Source organism: Typopeltis vanoorti, chromosome 3 (genome assembly GCF_054136105.1).
Source record: "Typopeltis vanoorti isolate ZY-2024b chromosome 3, IOZ_Tvanoo_1.0, whole genome shotgun sequence".
NCBI classification, from domain to species: Eukaryota; Metazoa; Arthropoda; class Arachnida; order Uropygi; family Thelyphonidae; genus Typopeltis; species Typopeltis vanoorti.
The window spans coordinates 108,396,736-108,417,226 of NC_143551.1; the positions used below are offsets into that span (position 1 = coordinate 108,396,736).

Here is a 20,491-nt window from a genome sequence, read left to right on the forward strand (position 1 = left end):
ATGGGTAGCAGTAGAATCCCAGGGCAGAGCTGACTGCTACCGGGTGCGTCCCAAGGTGGCGGATCGGGGAACAGCCTTCAGATATGGAGGCTAGCTGCGATATAAGCAGAGCAATCTGGCGAATAAGCAGCCGTGGACCAACAGCGACTGAGCTATCAGGGCGTGGGGGAGCAGAAGTGGCAACTCTGTCTCACTTAAAACCTCACAAAGCCCAATGACAACTCGGTGACATGGCGAGTAGTGCCGCCATTAAATAAGTACCTGCTAGGGTCACTGCCCCTGACATTGGGAAGCAGCATTGTCAGTATTAACACAAGGTTGAAGCCAAATGATGACGGAAAAGCTTGTGATCAGAGATTTGCAGATAGCAATATGATTATATTGTGTACGTCTGTAATACTGCGGAGCAGAAAACAAACGGAGAAACTACTGCTCTACCTTATCTCCAGAACAACCACCATGGTGAGCAAACCCTTACAATTGGCCCCAAGTTCCCAGTTTCCCTTAAATGGGACAGGGGTGCGAAGAATCTCCGGGCTCAAAATGATGTCCACTTTTAAAATTGCAACTTGGAATGTCAGAACTCTGTATGAAGCTGGCAAATTAAGAAATGCCACAAGAGAAATGAAGAGGCTGGGCATCCAGATTTTGGGAATTTGCGAGACAAGATGGCCAGGATCTGGAAAGTGTCAACAAGATAATACAACAATGTATTACTCTGGGAATGATGAGAACAAACATCGACATGGTGTAGCTGTAATAGTAGATGAAGAAATCAATAAATCAGTACTAAATTGGATTCCATTTTCTGAAAGGATAATGCTGTTACAACTTAAGGGAAACCCCGTTAACATAAATATCATCCAAGCTTATGCACCCACAGCTGACAAAAGTGAAGAAGATGTTGAAGAGTTTTATGAACACCTAAAAGAGATTAAAAACCTAACAAAGAAACATGATATAAACATAGTGATGGGTGACTTCAATGCAAAAGTAGGAAGAGGGGGTGATGGAGAAATTGTTGGCGAACATGGCTTAGGCACCAGAAATGACAGAGGAGATCGCCTAGTCCAGTTCTGTCAGGAAGAAGATCTAATAATAGCAAATACCTGGTTTAAACTTCCACCCAGAAGACTGTACACTTGGAAATCGCCTCAAGATAACCAATATAACATTGTCCGAAATCAAATTGATTATATACTGATAAATAAAAGATTCCACAGTAGTATAAAGAGTGCAAAGACTTATCCTGGAGCAGATATCTCATCAGATCACAATCCCATAGTTGCAGAAGTACGTCTTAGATTAAAATCAGCTAAAAAATCACAAAAGAAGAAAAAGAAAATTGATGTAGAAAAACTGAAAGACCTGAACATAAATAAAAGTGCCAAGACACAGCTTAACCTGCAATTACAACAGATTAACATAGAAGAAAATAAAAGTGCCAAGACACAGCTTAACCTGCAATTACAACAGATTAACATAGAAGAAAATAAAAGTGTGGAATCTCTTTGGAATAGCTTAAAGAATGCCATCGTAACAACAAGTATTGAAGAAGTAGGTTATGTGAATAATATAAAACAACAGGAATGGATGACAGATGAGATTCTTTCTCTTATTGATACAAGAAGAATGTACAAAAACAAAGACCTAGCCAGGTATACAGAAACACATAACATCATCAAGAAAAAAATAAAAGCCAAGGAAAATTGGATGAAAAATTTATGTACTGAAATTGAACTGCTTCAGAAGAAACATGATAATTTCAATCTGTATAAGAAAATCAACGAAATTTCCGGAAAACTGAGGAAAAAGCAAATAGTGTCTCTAAGAGACGAAAATGGAAAAATAGTTCTAGAAGAAGAGAATAAAGCACAGATTTGGATAAAATATGTAACAGAACTTTTCAATGATACTAGATAGAGGCCTATAAATATAAAAGATAACATTCAAGGACCAGCAATCATGAAATGCGAAATAGAGAATGCTATACGAACAAGTAAAACAGGAAAAGCCAGTGGACCAGATGGTGTGCAAACAGAATTTTTAAAATTAATAGAACCAGATAACATCAAACTTCTTGAAAAACTATTTAATGAAATATATGAAAGTGATGAATTTCCATCAGATTGGCTCAAATCTACATTTATCACTATCCCAAAGAAACCCAAAGCGAATTCCTGTGGGGACTTCCTACTTATTAGTCTAATGAGCCAAACATTAAAAATATTTTTGAAAGTAATTCAGAATCGCATTTACAGAAAAAGTGAAGAAACTCTAAGTGAAACACAATTTGGCTTTCGGAATGGTTTTGGTACTAGAGAGGCCCTTTTCTGTACCCAAATATTGATACAAAAATGCATAGAAAAACAGAAATCTGTCTTTATGTGTTTCATAGATTTTGAAAAAGCATTTGACAAAGTCAGACACACTAACTTAATAGAAGTCCTTCAACAAACAAGGCTAGACGAACAAGACATAAGACTAATAACAAATCTGTATTGGAATTAGTCAGCTACCGTTCAATTAGACAACATTACCACCAGTGATATTAACATCAAAAGAGGAGTGAGACAAGGATGTGTGCTCTCACCACTCCTGTTCAACATATACGCAGAGGTAATCTTTAAAAAAGCATTGGAAGAATGTCCAGAGGGAATCACAATAAATGGAAAGATTGTTAACAACCTACGATATGCAGATGACACCGTGCTAATTGCAGATAACATTATGGATCTCCAAAAACTCATTGACAGAGTATACATAGAAAGCCAAAGAATGGGAATAAATATAAACATCAACAAGACAAAATACATGATCATCAGCAAACATCCAGCCTCATCAATGAAACTGACACTCAATAGGAAAAATATTGATCAAGTGTCAAGATATAAATATCTTGGTTGTTGGCTTAATGAACGGTGGGATCAAGAAATAGATATAAAGACAAGGATTCAAGTTGCACGGCAGTCCTTCATGTAAATGAGAACACTATTCTGCAATAAAGACCTAAACATGGAAGTCAGATGCCGAATGCTGAAATGTTACGTGTGGTCTATTCTGCTCTATGGAGTTGAAAAATGGGCATTGAAGGCGACAACCATCAAGAAAATCAAAGCCTTTGAGATGTGGCTATACAGAAGAATGCTAAAGATATCATGAACAGAAAAAATTACCAATGAAGAGGTCTTAAAATCCATTGGCAAAGCTAAACATCTTGTACAAATAATCAAGAAACGAAAAACATCATATCTTGGCCACATCATGAGAAACAGCAAATACCAACTTCTACAAACTATTTTGGTAGGAAGAATTGATGGCAAAGGAACTAGAGGAAGAAAAAGAATATCATGGTTTGACAACATCAAGACGTGGACAGGAAAGAGCAGTGCACAACTGCTCAGATTAGCACAAGACCACAGTTTGTTCGCCAAGATGGTCGCTGACCTTCGATAGAAGATAGCACAATAAGAAGAAGCAGTAGAATCTCATGAGAAGAATAAAAATGCATTTATTGAGCTGTTGCAGGCCATCTTCCTCAAGCAGCATGTGACAGAAGGAACTGGAGGTCAAAGAGTGTTAGATTTGATTATAGTGTCAGAAGGCATTTCAGTTAAAGACGTAACTATTCTGCCTCCGATTGGTGACAGCGATCATGCGGTACTCACTTCGGAAGTGACTAAGTTTATGTATGTTCCATTCAGAAAAGGTTACATGCTACACTACAAAGCAGGAAATTATGACCAACTGAGGAGTATACCGAGTTCAGTGCAATGGGATCGGTTGCTGGATGGAAAGAATATTAACAGTGCATGGGAAACATTTAAACAATGCTTAAATGATGCAATATCAGAATGTGTCCCAAGAATTCAAAGAATAAATAGGGTAGGAGTCAAATGGATGTTAATTGTATTAAGCAAGAGACTCATAAGAAAAGGACGATGTGGAAGGAATACCATGTGCATAAGGATGACGTCAGTTATGAACGTTATAAGCAGCAGACTAGAAAAGTCACAACTGTTGTACAGAAAGCAAAGGCTGAGTATGAAAAGAAACTGGCTCTGCGTGCTAAAGATAACCCACAAGCATTCTATCGATATGCTGCAAGTAAATGAAGGAATGAATATGAAAGAATAACTCTTCTAAATCGAGATGGCATGAGGGTTACAGATGCAGAAGAGGTTGTTCAGTTAATGAGTGTCCATTTTGTTAAAAGCTACCAACCTAGTGATCGAAACATTGAGCTCACTGTTACCTCTTCGCTAGATGAAGAAATGCAGGTGTGCGAGGCCAAGGTTTTAGAGCTGTTGCACAAACTGAATAAGAATTCAGCAATAGGGACTGATATAATATCAGTACTTGTGCTAAAAGAGTGTTCAGCTCAACTGGCCATTCCTTTGACCAGGCTGTTTAATATGAGTCTCAGAACACGGAAGATTCTGCAGGAATGGAAGGAATGTATGGTAATTCTATTGCACAAGGGTAGTGCAAAGACCAATGTATCCAGCTATCGACCAACTAGTATCTCAGGAATGGTGGTGAAGATTTTTTGAAAAATTGGTTCAGGCTTGGCAATGAACAACATGGGTTTACTAAGGGAAGATCATGTTTTAGCAACTTGCTCACATTCTATAACAATGTTACCATTAAACTAGACAAGGAAAATTGATACACCATGATACTTTTGGATTTTGCTAAGGCTTTTGACAGAATACAGCATGGTAGACTGTTGCATAAATTAGAGAAAATGGGTTTAGATGAAGATGAATAGATAAGATGAAGTCAGACTGACAGATATCAAAAAGTTGTATATGGGGGGGGGGGTGAGTCTGCAAGATTTAAGGTAAAAGTGGTGTACCACAAGGATCGGTGTTTGGTCCACTGTTATTCAATCTGTACATTAATGATATTGGGAAGGAATTAACAAGCAACATTCAGCTATTTGCTGATGATGCAAAGATAGGTAGGGTAATCAGGAATGCTACTCATATGCAGTACTTGCAGAATGATTTGAATAGGCTGGAATTATGGGCATGGGAAAATGGGTGTCAGTTCAATGTCATCATCATCATCAAATTCCTGCCATGTACCCTCAAGGGGTGTACAGGATATGATAGTACTACATGAAAAAAATTACATCATTACTAACTTCCTATCTACAATTTTCCTCCAAATCAGTCTGTTACTTGTCAAGGCTTCAACATTATCAGATCTTATATTTCTATCATCTAAGGCACTTTGAACCGTATCAATCCACCTATATCTTGGTCTTCCTCTGGGTCGTTTTCCTGCCAACCTGGCAGAGAACACTTGTTTTGCTAATATTTCTTCACCCAATCTGTTTAAGTGACCATACCACCTGAGATTAGCTCTGCTAATGCATTCTTGGATGTTGACAATGTCAAGTTCTTTCCTAATATCCTGGTTTTTACTATGATATTGCCATTGATGCCATCTGTTCACGCCTATAATCTTTCTCAGGATTCTCATATCTGTGGTCTTTAGTCTTTGGTCAAGTGTTTTACTTCTGACCCAGCTCTCAGATCCATAAGTTAAAATTGGTTTGAACACAGTCTTGTATACAGCTAATTTAGTGTTCCGACTAATTTCTTTCTTATTCCATATGAATTTATTCAACTGACTTCCCACGATACCAGCTTTGCTGATTCTGTTATCTATTTCTATATTTAGTTTACCATCTTCAGTAAAAATTGTGCCTAAAATATTCTTGCCAAAGTCCTCCCATGACTTTTGTTTAGCTAGTTTTACACAGTGTTTAGCATTTTTGCATTTGTCTCTGTATTCTCTAAGAGAACAAGCTGACTTATTTGACAGGAACTTTTGATATGCTTTCTTCTTTTCTTTCACTGCCTCTTTAACTTCCTGTGTCCACCAGGGAGTTCTAATTTTTTTATCCTTGCAGACAACCTCACCACATGCCTCTCTAGCAGAATCAATCAATGTTTCCTTTCGAGTTTGCCACTGAAACTCCAAGGTTTGATTCCTGTTCTCAAACTCTTTCATTTTTTCTTCAATAATCTTTGTGCATTTTAGTCTACAATTCACATCTGAGAGCTGTTCAACTTTTATTCGCTTTAAAACTTTCTTACATGTTATTCTTTTCAATATGAAATTCAATTTTATCCTGCTCAAGACTAAATAGTGATCACTTCCAATTTCAAATCCTCTGTACACTCTAGTGTCCTGCACCAGGGAGAAAACATCACTATCAACAATAACATAGTCAATGAGACTTTTCTTATTCCTTGCCCTCTTCTCTCCATGTGAATTTGTGCACATTTTTATGTTGGAACATGGTGTTAGTAATAACCAGTCCATGTCCTGAAGAGAAATCCAATAGATATTTGCCATTATTATTAGCTTTGCTCTTTTCTCCAAATTTTCCCAAAATATTTTTGTATGTCTCACAATCATTTCCTACTCTACTATTTAGATCCCCAACAAGGACCAACTTTTCCTTTTTCATTGTGTCAGTTGCTTTTTCTAAAGCCTCAAAAAATTCCTCCACTTCTACCTTAGTAGAGCCTTCTGTGGGACCATAGGCACAAATAAGTCTCATTGTCCAGTTCCCCATTCTCATATTTGCCCACATTACTCTACTTGAGACTGACTGCCATTCAAGAAGATTAGCCTTGTATTTTGTGTTAAATACTATGGCTACTCCTTCTTTTCCTTGATTGTCATTGCTGAATATAACATTTTGTATTTATTGCTCAGAAAGATCTCACCAGTTCTGGTCTTTTTTGTTTCAGTCACTCCTATTATGTCGATCTGGTACTTTTCTAATTCCTCAGCTAGCTCCATTTCTTTGCCATTCAGGCTTCTTATGTTGATAGTACCGATCTTTAACTCTGGTGATGTTGAGTTGGGGTTTGTTTTCGGATTTGTTCCAGTAGCTGACTTTTTGCTGTTCGCCTTGGTTCCCTGGCAAAAACAACGGGAGCCTTGTTTAACCGGCTGATGCCCTAGCCAGCATGAAATTCTGTCATGTTGTACCATCATTTGAAATTTTGGTTAAAGCCAATAAGAATACAATTTGGTCGGCTAAATCCCAAATTGCCAGCCCATCCTGGTTCGTTCAGTATCCAGGTAGATACCCAACAGGGTGCACCACGAGAAGGTGAGGATTGGACATTAGGTTTGAAGCCCTGGTCGGTTCTCCGCATTCCTTTAAAGGCTATGTGGAGGTCTCCTCTCAGTTATACAGCTTTGACCCTTAAGCACCCCCAGTTCAATGTCAGTAAATATAAAGTCACTCACTTCGGATTGATTAGATATCCAACGTCGTATTATATTGGTAAGATTATGCTAGAAGAAACTGATGAGGCTAGGGATCTTAGAGTGTTAGTAGAAGTTCAGGGGGCCATGTGGCAAAGATTGCAAGTACAACTCAAAAGATAATAGCAATACTGAAATGAACGTTCATGTAAAGATAAGGATGTCATTTTGCCTCTTTACAAGGCCTTGATAAGACTTCACTTGGACTATTGTGCGCAGGTCTGGTCTCCTGGTTTGCATTGTGATTCTGATATAGTGGAGAGAGTGCAAAGGAGACTGTTAAAAATGATATTAAGTTTGTGGAATACTGATTATGAAGACAGATTGAGAATTTGTAGACTGCAGACACAAATTCTAACAGGAAAAAGAGGGGTGATATGATTGAGACTTACAAACTTCTGGAAGGGTCATACAGGATTTCAGTTGATGGAATTTTTCAATTTATGGAGGATGGAGGGAAGGAGAAGAGGGCATCCTTGGAAGCTGAGAATGAAGGCCACTAGGGATTTTTTCTCTCAAAGGGTGATGCGTGATTGGAATGGATTGCCATTGGATGTTGTGAGTGCAAGCAGCGTGAATAAATTCAAGAATAAATATGATAGCTGGTGTGTGTGTGTGTGTGTGTGTGTGTGTGTGTGTGTGTGTGTGTGTGTGTGTGTGTAGTATGTAGCCTGGCTTGATGAGTCTCTGACACCCCTGGAGGTCTGTCTTAATAATAATAATAATAATAATAATGTTTTTCATAGTTTTTTTTTTTTTTTTTTTTTGAATCCTGCATTCAGGGTAGTTTAAGCTAATCTTCAGGTTTAATAGAATGAAAACAGCACAATGGAATAATTAAATATAGGTTTAATAATTCAGTAATGTGCTGCCAGCAATCTGCCTTGAAGAACACAAGAACCATAACTGCCAGCCATCATTTTAGTCAGTCAATTCTAGCTGCTTGGACACCTAACACAGAATCAAGTGAAAAAAAAAAAAAAATTCTTCCAGCAATAAATACAAACCTGAAAAACTTTTTTTTTGGAACCAACAGCAGCTTTTAAAAAACAAACCGAAAACCTCCCCAAGTTTTAGAAATAGGAATTCTTAGACCTCCCACCCAACAGCCAAGGCTGGCTAGCTAGCTACCATTGGCAACCAAAGAAGGCAACCCTATTAGGACTGTAGGCTTCTAGTCGAACATCTCCTACTTATTGTTTGTGCATTTTTGTGTGTGTTATTAGAATTTCTATATTAAATACCAGACCCAAAAATGCCAAGGTTGAAGTAATGCAGAGCTTATAAATTTTACCTAAACAAGTTGCCACATTACTTCAACCTTGGCATTTTTTGGTCTTGCTCCCGCTGATGAGACCTCAATGAAGGTCGAAACCGATCTGGGTAGTGGCTCTTGCCTTTAATGCATAGCATCATACATCTCTGCAATGGGATGTGCTTTGCATTAGGGGAAATTACTAAGGAAAGTGATCAGAGCCTAATCCACCTTTACCACGAGTTGCCTCAGACCTGAACTATGTTCAGGCGCAAACTTGACTGACTTGTCTGTTTGCTTACTTGGGAAAAAGGATTAAAATCTAGCTTATAAAATTGCTTGGTATCTTTAACATCTTTGAATCTAATTTATTATTATGCCATATTTTACAGTTCAATGTTATAAATCAACGGCAGCTTGCTTCGCAGCCAGCAAACCAGAGAAATCTTGAACTAAATGCAGCAAATTTTCTTCAAGATACAGAAAGAAGTCCTACATACCTGGAGTATTATTCAGAAAACAAAAGGCCTACTGAATTAAAGAATGATCAAACATACCTTCTGACAGTCTTTAGAATCAGAAATTGCATTTGTCAGAAAGGAAACACAAAGAATTGAATCCAACCATCAATTCATTGAACATCATCAGATACTATATGGTCACTCTGTTCCTTGGTAATTTGTCATATCAGTCCTTGCCAGGTGATCCCACTGTATGCTCTTCTGGGGGGGCTTCAACTCTCTGAAAACTAGTCACTCCAGACACAGCATCCATCTCCTTGGATGGTGTGTCTATTACTGTTTTGATAAGTCCTCCTTCCATCTTTTCAATGTGCCCAAAGTATTTCAGCTTTCTTCTGTCAACATCTTTAAAGGAGCCTTAAAATTCTACCGATCCTTTCTAGCACCCATCCATTTGTCCATTTTCAAGTAAATGATATCCTCAACAGCCTTCTATAACAACATATCTCAAAAGTGGCTATCCTTTTTCCTATCAGACTTCTTTAGGTTCTCGTATCCATAAGTTGCCAGAAAAATAGCTGTATCTAGAATCCTCAGATTTGTTCTTGTGGAGACAACAGATCATTCCTTCCATATTTTAGACCAGTCTCTGACTGTTGTTTGTTTTAGCCATTCCTAATCTTCTACTGATGTCTTTTGAATAACAATTCATCATGTTAATAATGGATCTCGGGTGCTTGAAATTGCTAACGTCCTCAATTCTTTCCTTTGTTAAGGTACACTTGTTTCTCAGAGGCTTCCCTATCTACATTTCCTTTTCTCAATCCTAGTAAGAATCTCGTTAACTTTGTCGAGGATTCGTCCTAGTTCTTTATTACCATTACAAAGGAGTACTGTATCATCAGCATACCTCAGATTACTGATCAGTCTACCATCTATCCTAATTCCTGACTCATCCAATGCTACACACATACACGATCTCCTCAGCATACATACTAAAACAAGTGAGGAGAAAGTGGACATCCTTGCCTAACTCTCCTGCCAAACTGAAGGCAATTAGTAATAAAATGTTGGGGGAAAACCTCAACATTTTATCCTGCTCAAAACTAAATGGTGATAACTGCTTCTTTATAAATCCCCCTGATACTCTTATATCCTGAACCAGCATGAAGATATCACTATCAACAATAACATAGTCAATGAGACTTTTCGTATGATTTGTGTTTTCTCTCCATGTGAATTTATGCATTTTATTATATTGGAACATAGTATTAGTAATGATTAGTCCATGTCCTGTACAGAAATCGAGCAGGTATTTACCAAACTTGTTCATTGTTCACTCACAACTACCTCTGGCAATCCATTTCACCATTCTCCAAGCAAATCTAGTCTGCACACCCTTATTAACCACACTCACACAACTTGAAGAGGTGATCCCTAGTTCTATATTTTTCATGTACTGAGAATTTTCTTTTGTATCAATCTCATAGAACCCTCATAGTAACTATACGTTTCTACAATGTCTACTCTTTTCTGCCTGCCAACTAAACTTTGCAAAGTACACATCTTCAATCTATCCTCATAGGGAGCATTCCACATCTGTCATTATTTTTGCCACTCCTTTCTGAATCCTCTTCACTGCCTCCTAAATTCAAAAGAAACCCATGTGACTAGTCTGTGTGCAGTTGTTAAGATGCAGCTAAATCTCAACCTTATATAAAGAAGGATAATTTTTCAACATCCAAGTAATCGTTTGAACTCTTTTGAAAGTTTTTGGAATACATCCCCTGAACTTCAACTCTTCCACGTCCCTAGCCTCATCAATTTCCTATACAATCCAACACCATCAATGTAATACACAATATAAAATCTTTTCAACCTGAATGCATAACCTTACCTTTTCCAACATTAAACTGATAGCCATTATCCTTTGCTCATGATGATTATTTATTTAAATCACCCTGCAAGATATGCCCATTACATTTATCAACTAACTATTGCCCTCCCTAGGGCAATAGTTGACCAATACCTTAACCACCACTACTCTAAAGATATTAATTGGTCTGGAACTACATATATTAATATGTACTTTTTTTACTCCCTTGGAGAAGAAAAATGGGAAGAGAGAATGTGTACTATCATCTCAAGGGATTTTGGGTCATTTTGAAAAATTAGGTGCAAATTTTTTGGCTCATATTGTGACTGTTGATGAAACATGGCTTTATCACTATGACCCAGAGACCAAACAACAGTCAATGAAATGGAGGTACAAAGGTTTTCCATGACCAAAGAAGTTCTGAACCCAAGTCAGCAAGGAAGGTTCTTGCCATTGTCTTTTGGGATATGGATGATGTAATCCTTATCAAGTACCTTAAAAAAAATTGAAACTGTTACAGCAGCAGTTTATTCAACAGCTCTGAAGGAACTGAAGGAAAAACACTACAGGAAACTGAGAAGAGGTGTGTTGCTTTTGCAGAACAATGCATCTGATCACACTGCTCATGAAACCCAACAGACAATACACAACTTGAGCTTTCAACATCTGCATCACCCACCTTATTCTCCAGGCCTGGCCCCATCTGACTATTTCCTATTCTCAAATTTAAAGAGATACTTGAAAGAAACAATTTACCACGGATGAAGTCTTATCTGCAGCTGAGGACTAGTTCGTGCAACAAGAAAAATACTTTTTTTTCCCTCAGGGGATTGCAAATAATGCAGCAGCATTGTAACAAGTGCATAACACTTCATGGGAAATATGTAGAATAATTTGTAAGTTACATGGTTCTACCTCAATTTCTTCATGGTGATTATCACAACATTTCAGCACACCCATGTATTCTGTCTTCTCCATTTTGCAATTGAGTTACTTTCTCTCTAGTTATTCACTAAGTATCATGGTAAATGGTTTTATTATTGATAGATACAGATACCAGTACTAACATTTGAAATATATGTGACTAGAGATTACTGTAATAATCACTGACCTTGCAAATAGCAAACTATTTAGTCTGTAATACATTTTCTTAATAGTCAGTGGCATGAGATTGTCATACATTGATTTGTATTTCTAGAAATGAAACATTCTCATATAGGTATGTTTCAGTTACAGAAAATGTTTGATATTTTCAGGAGTATAGGATGATAAGACTAAATGGGAAAAAATAAATAAATCTAGTAATTTAAGAATACTACTTACAGATATGCACAAGCACGTGCTGCTGCTACATTAATTAAAGGAAAAACATATATAATAAAACGAAGTTCTTTATGTGGCAGGAATGAGTAGAGGAGAATGAAGGCTATAGCAGGACACATAAGCAACTGAACCCTTCTATCCACCCAACATCCAAAAGGCACGAATAATAATGACAAACAAAGAGCTCTAGGAAGAGCAGAATATAAATACCACAGCCATGGTGAGGTCTGGTAATCTGGTTAAGTAATACTCAATATATTCAAATAAAAATATATTTCCAATTAAAATACAGTTAATTCTTACAATATAGCAAATTAAGGGATTACAGGAATGTTTGTTATAGAGGATAGATTGCTATAAGGAATTTCTTTTAGCAGTATTCCACCTATGGGTCTTCGGTCAAGACTTTCTAGGTTTGTTTCAATGGTGTATGCTATAGTGGAAGCTGATTAAAACCTTTAAAATTATAGCATAGTTGATTGTCACTACAGAAAACTCATAAGAACAAAAGTAATAGCTTGTTACAGTGAATTACAGAGCACTGATACTATGGAATTTTGGAATATTCATCAACATTATCAAATTCTTGATACCTATCCTCAAAAGTTATATAGGAAACTATAACAGTGTGAATGGCAAAACTGTAGAGGCATTAAAATCTAAATTAACCAAATATTATGAAAATATTTATGAGAAAAACAAAACAGTTTCCGTAAAGGCAGATCCTGCACTGATGCTGTTTTTCACTCTCATGCTCCTGATAGAAAAAACAGAAGATATTCAATTTAGAGAACCCGTATATTATTTATTAATTATAAAAAGGCTTTTGATAAAGTCAATTGTAATAAGATACTCAAAATTTTAAGAGATGACAACATTCCTAACCAGTTAATTAAAGCAATTTTCAATATATGTAACAATAACCAAATTAAAATTAAGATAGCAACACAAAAATCTGAATCACAGAACATAAATCCAGGTGTCCGACAAGGATGCAGTCTATCGCCACTCCTTTAATATTAATAATATTATAAGAGAGTGGAGGGAAACAACCAGTTTTGGTATTCACATAAATTATTACACCAACATTGATACAATTTTATTCGCCGACAATTAGGTTCTAATTGAAAATAATGAAGATGCATTACAGCGAGCAGCCTTTTCATTAAATGAAATAGCAAAAACATACCATATGGAAATCTCCATTCCAAAACCAAAGTCATGGCATTTAAAAGCTGAGACCCAATTAGAAGCAAAGTTTGCATCAATGATGACATTATAGAACACGTTAATACATTCAAATATCTAGGCTACCACTTATCTTATGAAAGAGAGAAAGACATGCAACATAAAATAACCAATTATAAAGGAATAAGAAAAACTATTAATCAGATATTCAATCCAAATTTAATAAGCAAGAAAACAAGAATAAGAATCTAAGAAATATACTAACATATGGTTTCAGAAAACTGGACCATAACTCAAGCAGATAGAAAAAGACTGATAAGCTCTGAAATGAGATTCATGTGCAAAAGCTGGATATAATAGACTAGACCTCAAAAGAAATAATGATATCTGTTTTAGACAACATCAATCTTAATAGAGTGAGATAACATACAGAAAGAATGAGTGAAGGAAGACTCCCCAGAGAGAGAGAGATACAGAAATATCGACCTCAAGGGAGAAGGAATAGAGGACAGCTTTTGAAAAGATGGGAAGAAGACTGTAACAGGCCACTAGGCCCATTACTGGAAAGGAAGAAGAAGGACTTTAAATAAGGTTTTTTGTCTTCCAGATATTTTAGAATTTCATCTGTATTTAGTTTTCCAGTTAGGTAATTCTTTAATTGCTCTTTTAATTTCTTCATCCAGTATTTCCAGTCTAAGACTTTCCTTTTCTGATTCAATAATTTCCCTATTCATATTTTCTCTACTTATAAGTCTTAAAGATATTCCTTCAATCTTGCTGATATCTCTTTGTTATCAGTAAGTAATTTTCCTTATTTGTCTTGTACAACTTTACTTTTTGTTTTGGGATTGTAGGTGTGTATACAGCAAGTTTTCTATGCCATGTCAGTTACTCTTGTTTTTAATTTATATATTGCCAGCCTGGCTGGCCGAGTCGTTAGCGTATCCGCTCTCCATCCAAAAGGATGTGGGTTCGAATCAAGCCATGGGCATGGATGTTTGTGATTGTGGAAATACCAGGTGGTGGTCAGTGGTAGATGGTGTTGGTGTAGTTGTCATCAGTTGGTGGAGATAGAGTTGTAGAGCAGGTGCCCTCCCTCGTTGACTCTGTGAATTCCCTGGAGGTGTCAAATAATAATAATAATAATATAATTAAATTAAATTAAAAAGACAAATGTAGATTAAGTAGCTGCTGGTATGGACAAATCACAGGGATGATCTGATCATATTAAAATAGGATTGATGACTTCTCTAGATTTGATTTCTAGATCAAATCTAGAGAAATCACCAAAATAGTAATGAACCCTATATATACTATGTTTTTTACAATACATACATATACTGGGGTGCTTAAGGATCAAAGCTATATAACTGAGAGGAGAGCTCCACATAGCCTTTAAAGGAATGTGGAGAACTGATCAGGGCTTCTGACCTAATGTCCAATCTTCACCATTTCGTGATGCACCCTGTTAGGTATCTACCTGGATATTGAATGAATGAGGATGGGCTGGCAATTTTGGATTTAGCCAACCAAACTGTATTCTTATTGGCTTAAACCAAATAAAAAATGATGGTACAACATGACAGAATTTCATGCCGGCTGAGGCTTTGCCCGGTTAAACAAGGCCACAACTGTTGAAAAGTCAGCTACTGAAACAAATCCTAAAACCCACCCCAACTCAACACTGAATGGCAAAGAAATGGAGCTAGCTGAGGAATTAACTAAGTACCAGATCGACATAATAGGGATGACGGAAACAAAAAAGGCAAAAACTGGCGAGATCTTTCTGAGCAATAAATACAAAAGGCTATATTCAGGAAATGACAATCAAGGAAAAGAAGGAATAGTCATAGTATTCAACACTAAATACAAGGCTAATCTTCTTGAATGACAGGCAGTCTCAAGTAGAGTGATGTGGGCAAATATGAGAATGGATAACTGGACAATGAGACTTATTTGTACCTATGGTCCCACAGAAGGTTCTACTAAGGTAGAAGTGGAGGAATTTTTTGAGGCTTTAGAGAAAGCAACTGACACAATGAAAAAGGAAAAGATGGTCCTTGTTGGGATCTAAATAGCAGAGCAGGAAATGATTGTCAGGCATACAAAAAAATATATTGGGAAAATTTGGAAAAAAGAGCAAAGCTAATAATAATGGTAAATACCTGTTGGATTTTTGCTCAGGACATGGACTGGTCATTCTAACACAATGTTCCAGCATAAAAATGTTCACAAATTTATATGGAGAGAAGAGGCAAGGAGTAAGAAACGTCTCATTGACTATGTTATTGTTGATAGTGATGGTGTAAAATATTGCGAGAAATAAGTTTTGTTTAAAGAATTTTCGCTAAATATTTTACAATAAATTTTGTCTGTAATAATAAAATAAAAGAATGTACTTAGCTGCAATAATATAAAATTGTAAAAGTATAAATGCTGTTAAAGTGCACCAGCACTCTAGAATTGTTATTAAGAGCTTAAAAAGAAATAAGCCGGATTAGCATGAAATGCCACGAGAATCATAAGGTCAAGCGGCCAGCAATGATGTAGGTTCATTCATTGCTTGTGGCTAATCCTGGAATGTTCCGAATTTAGAACAAAGGACTGAGAATAGAATAAAAGGGCAATACAGCACATGGTTCAGGGCTTTTTGACCTGTAGCTGATTTTCTCGTGGACCTTGGCTCTTCACCTATGAGGGCTCCTTCCGGAGTAGAAGGATGATCGTTCTTCCCGCCATCGATGCCTGATGTATTCCTGCCGCTCGCTTGCTCTAGGCTGCGGATAGCCACGGCAGAACTCCAGTGCGTATGTCGAAGAAAAATTATTGAGGATTGACCTGATGAAAGTATCTACATGTATCACTAAAGAAATCGGACTTTCCTCTCAAGATTTTTATTAACAAGTAAGCCTTCATTTTGTTTGCAGTATGTATTACGATTATAACTAGAAATCGTAATAGAAAGAAAGAGGTTATTTGTTAACTGGCGGTTATATGTGAACATTTTTTATAAGGGAAGAAGGTGCTTTGTTAACGTTGTCTAATTCTTAAGACGTCTGAAATAGTGTTATATAAGTAGTGAATGAGTTGGAAGAGAATTAAGTGTAATATCCTTCCTAGAATAATTGTGCATGCTTATGAGTTAAATTGTGCCATAGAAGATACTTTTATGTCAACCATGATTAAGTCATTCTGCTAGAGAAAGCATTACAGTTTATGTTGTTCAGATAGCGAGTTAATTTGTGATTTAAAGTGCATTTTGTTTAAGTTAAAATTTCTCTATGCTTTGTATTATGTCTTTGGCTTGATAATAAACATGTTCTGTTTTTATAATTATCCGGTTCTCATTCCTAAGCCAATGCACTATCCCGAAAATTATTAGTGAGCCTGCGGGAGTAAATTATAACAGCGAACCACGACTTGCATTTTAGAAATTTGTATAGAAGTGTTAGATTAAATTTTGTCTTCTTCTTGCCCTGACTTTCAAACAAAATTATATCAATTAAGTGGTGCAGTCGTTAAGATAAATAAATTTCTTAATTGATATTGTGCGATTGTTCAGGGACTGTCACGTTAGATAGATCTATAAAACAAGGTCTAACTAGCAGCAGAAAAAAAGGGCGGCAAGAAAAAATGCTAAGTAAGGAACTAGATAGATAAAAGAAAAGATAAGTTAAAGGATAGCAAATAAGAATAAGTATAAACAAAGGGTTAAACGAAAAAGAACGTAAAATATTACAATGCCGCAACCGTCGGCAGGATAAAATCCACATAAAAAAAATTCAAGTGAAGTGGATTGGGATAGTTTTGGCTTAAGGAACAGGTAAAGTTTAGCAAGAAAAAAATTTTTTGCAATTTGAAATTGAATTTATATGAATTGTGATACTACTGACTGTAAAGTAACTAGCACTGACATACGAATGGATGATAAGGAATTTTTTAGGACTGTAAATCCTCACCTTGTTATTCCATCGTTCTCTGGGAATGAAAATGATGACATTCATTCCTATTTTGTTTTGTAGAAGAATTAAGAAAAATTGGGAGATGGACGGACTTCCAGTTACTGATTCTGCTAAGAAACAAATTGGTTAGTAAAGCAAAGATCTTTTTAAATGCTTCCCCTATTCTGAGAGAAACGGAGTATTCAAAGTTTAAGGATACTTTAATATCTCAGTATTCCAAAGTGAGGAACGTAAGCCCACTCTTTGGAAGTTACAGAAATGTGGGCAAGGAAACAAAGAAAGCATTACAGGCTTCTATAATAAATTACTAACTCTTGCAAGTAGTCTGAGTGTCTCTGAGGAGGATAAGCCGCATTTAGATTGGGCAGTCTTTCATCAATTTTGATTGGGATTAAGGGAAGAACTAAAAGAAACAGCATATAAAAATAAAATAAAGAACTTGGAAGAGTGTTACCTTGCAGCCAGAGACAGAGAGCAAAGGCTTGGTGATATACATCCCACCTCTATCCTCAAACAAGTACACTCAATTAAACAAGTAGGTGATTCCAACTGTAACTCAAAAAAGGTTCTTGATATGCTGAAAGAAAAACTCCCAAGAGAAGTGGAAGAAAAGGACATAAACCTAGAGAACATGGCTCATGTTAAGGTTGTAAGCGAAGAGAAATTGACCACCAAACCAAAGTTAACTGATCCCTTTGACATGGAGTCAGTAAGATTGTTAATTAAGCATGAAATAGAGAAGTTACATCAACTAGTAATGGAGCAATTAGATGCCATTATCAAAGAATTAGGCGAGATCAAAATGATGGCCCCCCAAAATTTAATCCATTTCAGGAAAGGGGGGGGGGAATAGTGAAGAGAAAAGCAGAAGAAAGCCACCTAAACGTTACAACTGTAACAAGGTAGGACATTTGGCTAATAACTGCTTTATGAGGAGAAATTCACCCCCTAGAGGAATGAGATATGAATCAAATGTCATGTTTAATAAGAAAAGTTCTCAAGAATATCAGAGAAAACAAAAGAATTACATCAGAAAGAGACCTAATAGTTCTCTAACAGGGTCATTCTTCAAGAGAGTAAGTACCCGTATCACAAATAACATGATAGAGCTGAGAAAGCCAATCAAGCTAACAGGTATCTCAAAATCTGAAGTATGTACTCAGAGAAAGATAAAAGTAGGCATTAAGCTACCTGAGTTTAATTTGAACGTTTCCCGAGAATTGTTAATTCTTCCTATGTCTTCTCGTCCGAGCGTTCAAATTATTTTGGGATTGAATTTTCTGCAGAAGTGCAACTTCTCCTGTGGTTTCCAAAGAGGGAATATTTCCCTAATGGGAATTATATGTGCACAAAATGGCAGCAGCAATCCTAGGTCCCAGGTAGAAAAGATTGAGATAACCAAGCCAGTAAATAAAGGCAGAGAGATGAATAGACAAAGAAAGAAAGATAAAGACAAGCGCCGATTTCACTCGAATGATGACTCTTCCGATAATCCTGTAGAAAACGGAAGTCTCAAAAAGGGAATGGCTATTGAAACATATGCAATTTCCAGTGTTGCACTAGCTGACCCTGTTAAGAGGGAAGACAGTAACATAAGTAAGCTAAGCAGTACTGAGACTTTAGGAAGAGTCTTATATAAGCCTCCTCATTGACAAACCTGGGGTAAACCCCATATTATAGAGGCTCAGAAAGGAGATCCTGAGTTGAGGAATATATATGAAAAAAATTAAGAGAGGTGACCATATTCCCAGGAACCGAGTATTCCTCAAAACACTTTACCTAGACAAAAATGGACTTCTCTTGTCAAGGAGGAGAGTCTTGGAAAAATTTGCAGAAAGGGTTCTTGTTCCAAGAAGTATGATTCCATGGATAATTTACCAGTTCCATGATTCAAACAGACATAAGGAATTTGATACAATATGGCACCAGATTAGTGAAACTTACACATGGAAGGGAATGAAAAGTATATCACCTATTATGTGGCAAATTGTCTTGTGTGTCAACAAAGGTTAGAAAATTGAAAGTGAAAAAAACTAGTCAAAGTCATCTCCAGAGAACAAGGGAAGCAAAGAACAAAAAAATTAAACCTTTCAGTTTAATTTTTTTAGAGAAAAGGGTGGCCTTTGTAAAATATCACGAGAAATAAGTTTTGTTTAAAGAATTTTCACTAAATATTTTACAATAAATTTTGTCTGTAATAATAAAATAAAAGAATGTACTTAGCTGCAATAATATAAAATTGTAAAAGTATAAATGCCGTTAAAGTGCACCTGCACGCTAGAATTGTTATTAAGAGCTTAAAAAGAAATATGCCCAATTAGCACCAAATGCAACGAGAATCGTAAGGTCAAGCGGCCAGCGATGTCGTAGGTTCATTCATTGCTTGTGGCTAATTCTGGAATGTTCCGAATTTAGAACAAAGGACTGAGAATAGAATAAAAGGGCAATATAAGCATCTGGTTCAAGGCTTTTCGACCTGTAGCTGATTTTCTCGTGGACCTTGGCTCTTCACCTATGAGAGTCCTTCCGGATTAGAAGGATGATCGTTCTTCCTTGCCAAGAGAGAAGCTATTCAAAATGCTACAGTTATATGGTGTCAATGGGGCATTATATCAATCAATACTTAGTCTTTATTTGAGTTGTAAGTCAGCAGTTAGAATTGAAATACAGGAAGGTGGTTTATGTTAAATCTGGTGTCAGACAAGGATGTACTTTATCCCCTCTGTTATTCATTATCTGTATGGATGACATTATGAAGGAAAGTGGTATTAAACCTGATATCAAAATTGGAGATGTTAATGTCATCTCTTTGCTTTATGCGGACGATGTTATAGTTCTAAATAAATCCACTACAAGTCTGCAAGATTCCCTGACTAAAGTGAATAACTGTTGTAATAGATTTGGTATGAAGGTTAGCATTAAAAAGACAAAGACAATGAAAATAGGCAGAAACATTGAAAATATCAACTGCATTGTGAATGGATAACCGATAGAACAAGTAAAACATTTCAATTACCTAGGCACGATTTTTAGTGAAGATGGTAAATTAAATATGGAAATAGACAACAGAATCAACAAAGCGATGGTAGGAAGTCAACTGAATAAATTTATATGGAATAAGAGAGAA

At 36.4% G+C, this 20,491-nt stretch overlaps 1 protein-coding gene across 1 annotated transcript in view; it reads right to left on the reverse strand.

Annotated features, from left to right (window-relative positions):
• The window catches only part of Alg12 (Alg12 alpha-1,6-mannosyltransferase), a 192,349-nt gene that overhangs the window by 45,594 nt on the left and 126,264 nt on the right, over positions 1-20,491 (reverse strand). Inside the window, exon 7 of the mRNA XM_090415859.1 lies at positions 12,215-12,441. Coding sequence (XP_090271985.1) covers positions 12,215-12,441 — 227 coding nt within the window. The remainder of the gene's footprint in view (positions 1-12,214; positions 12,442-20,491) is intronic.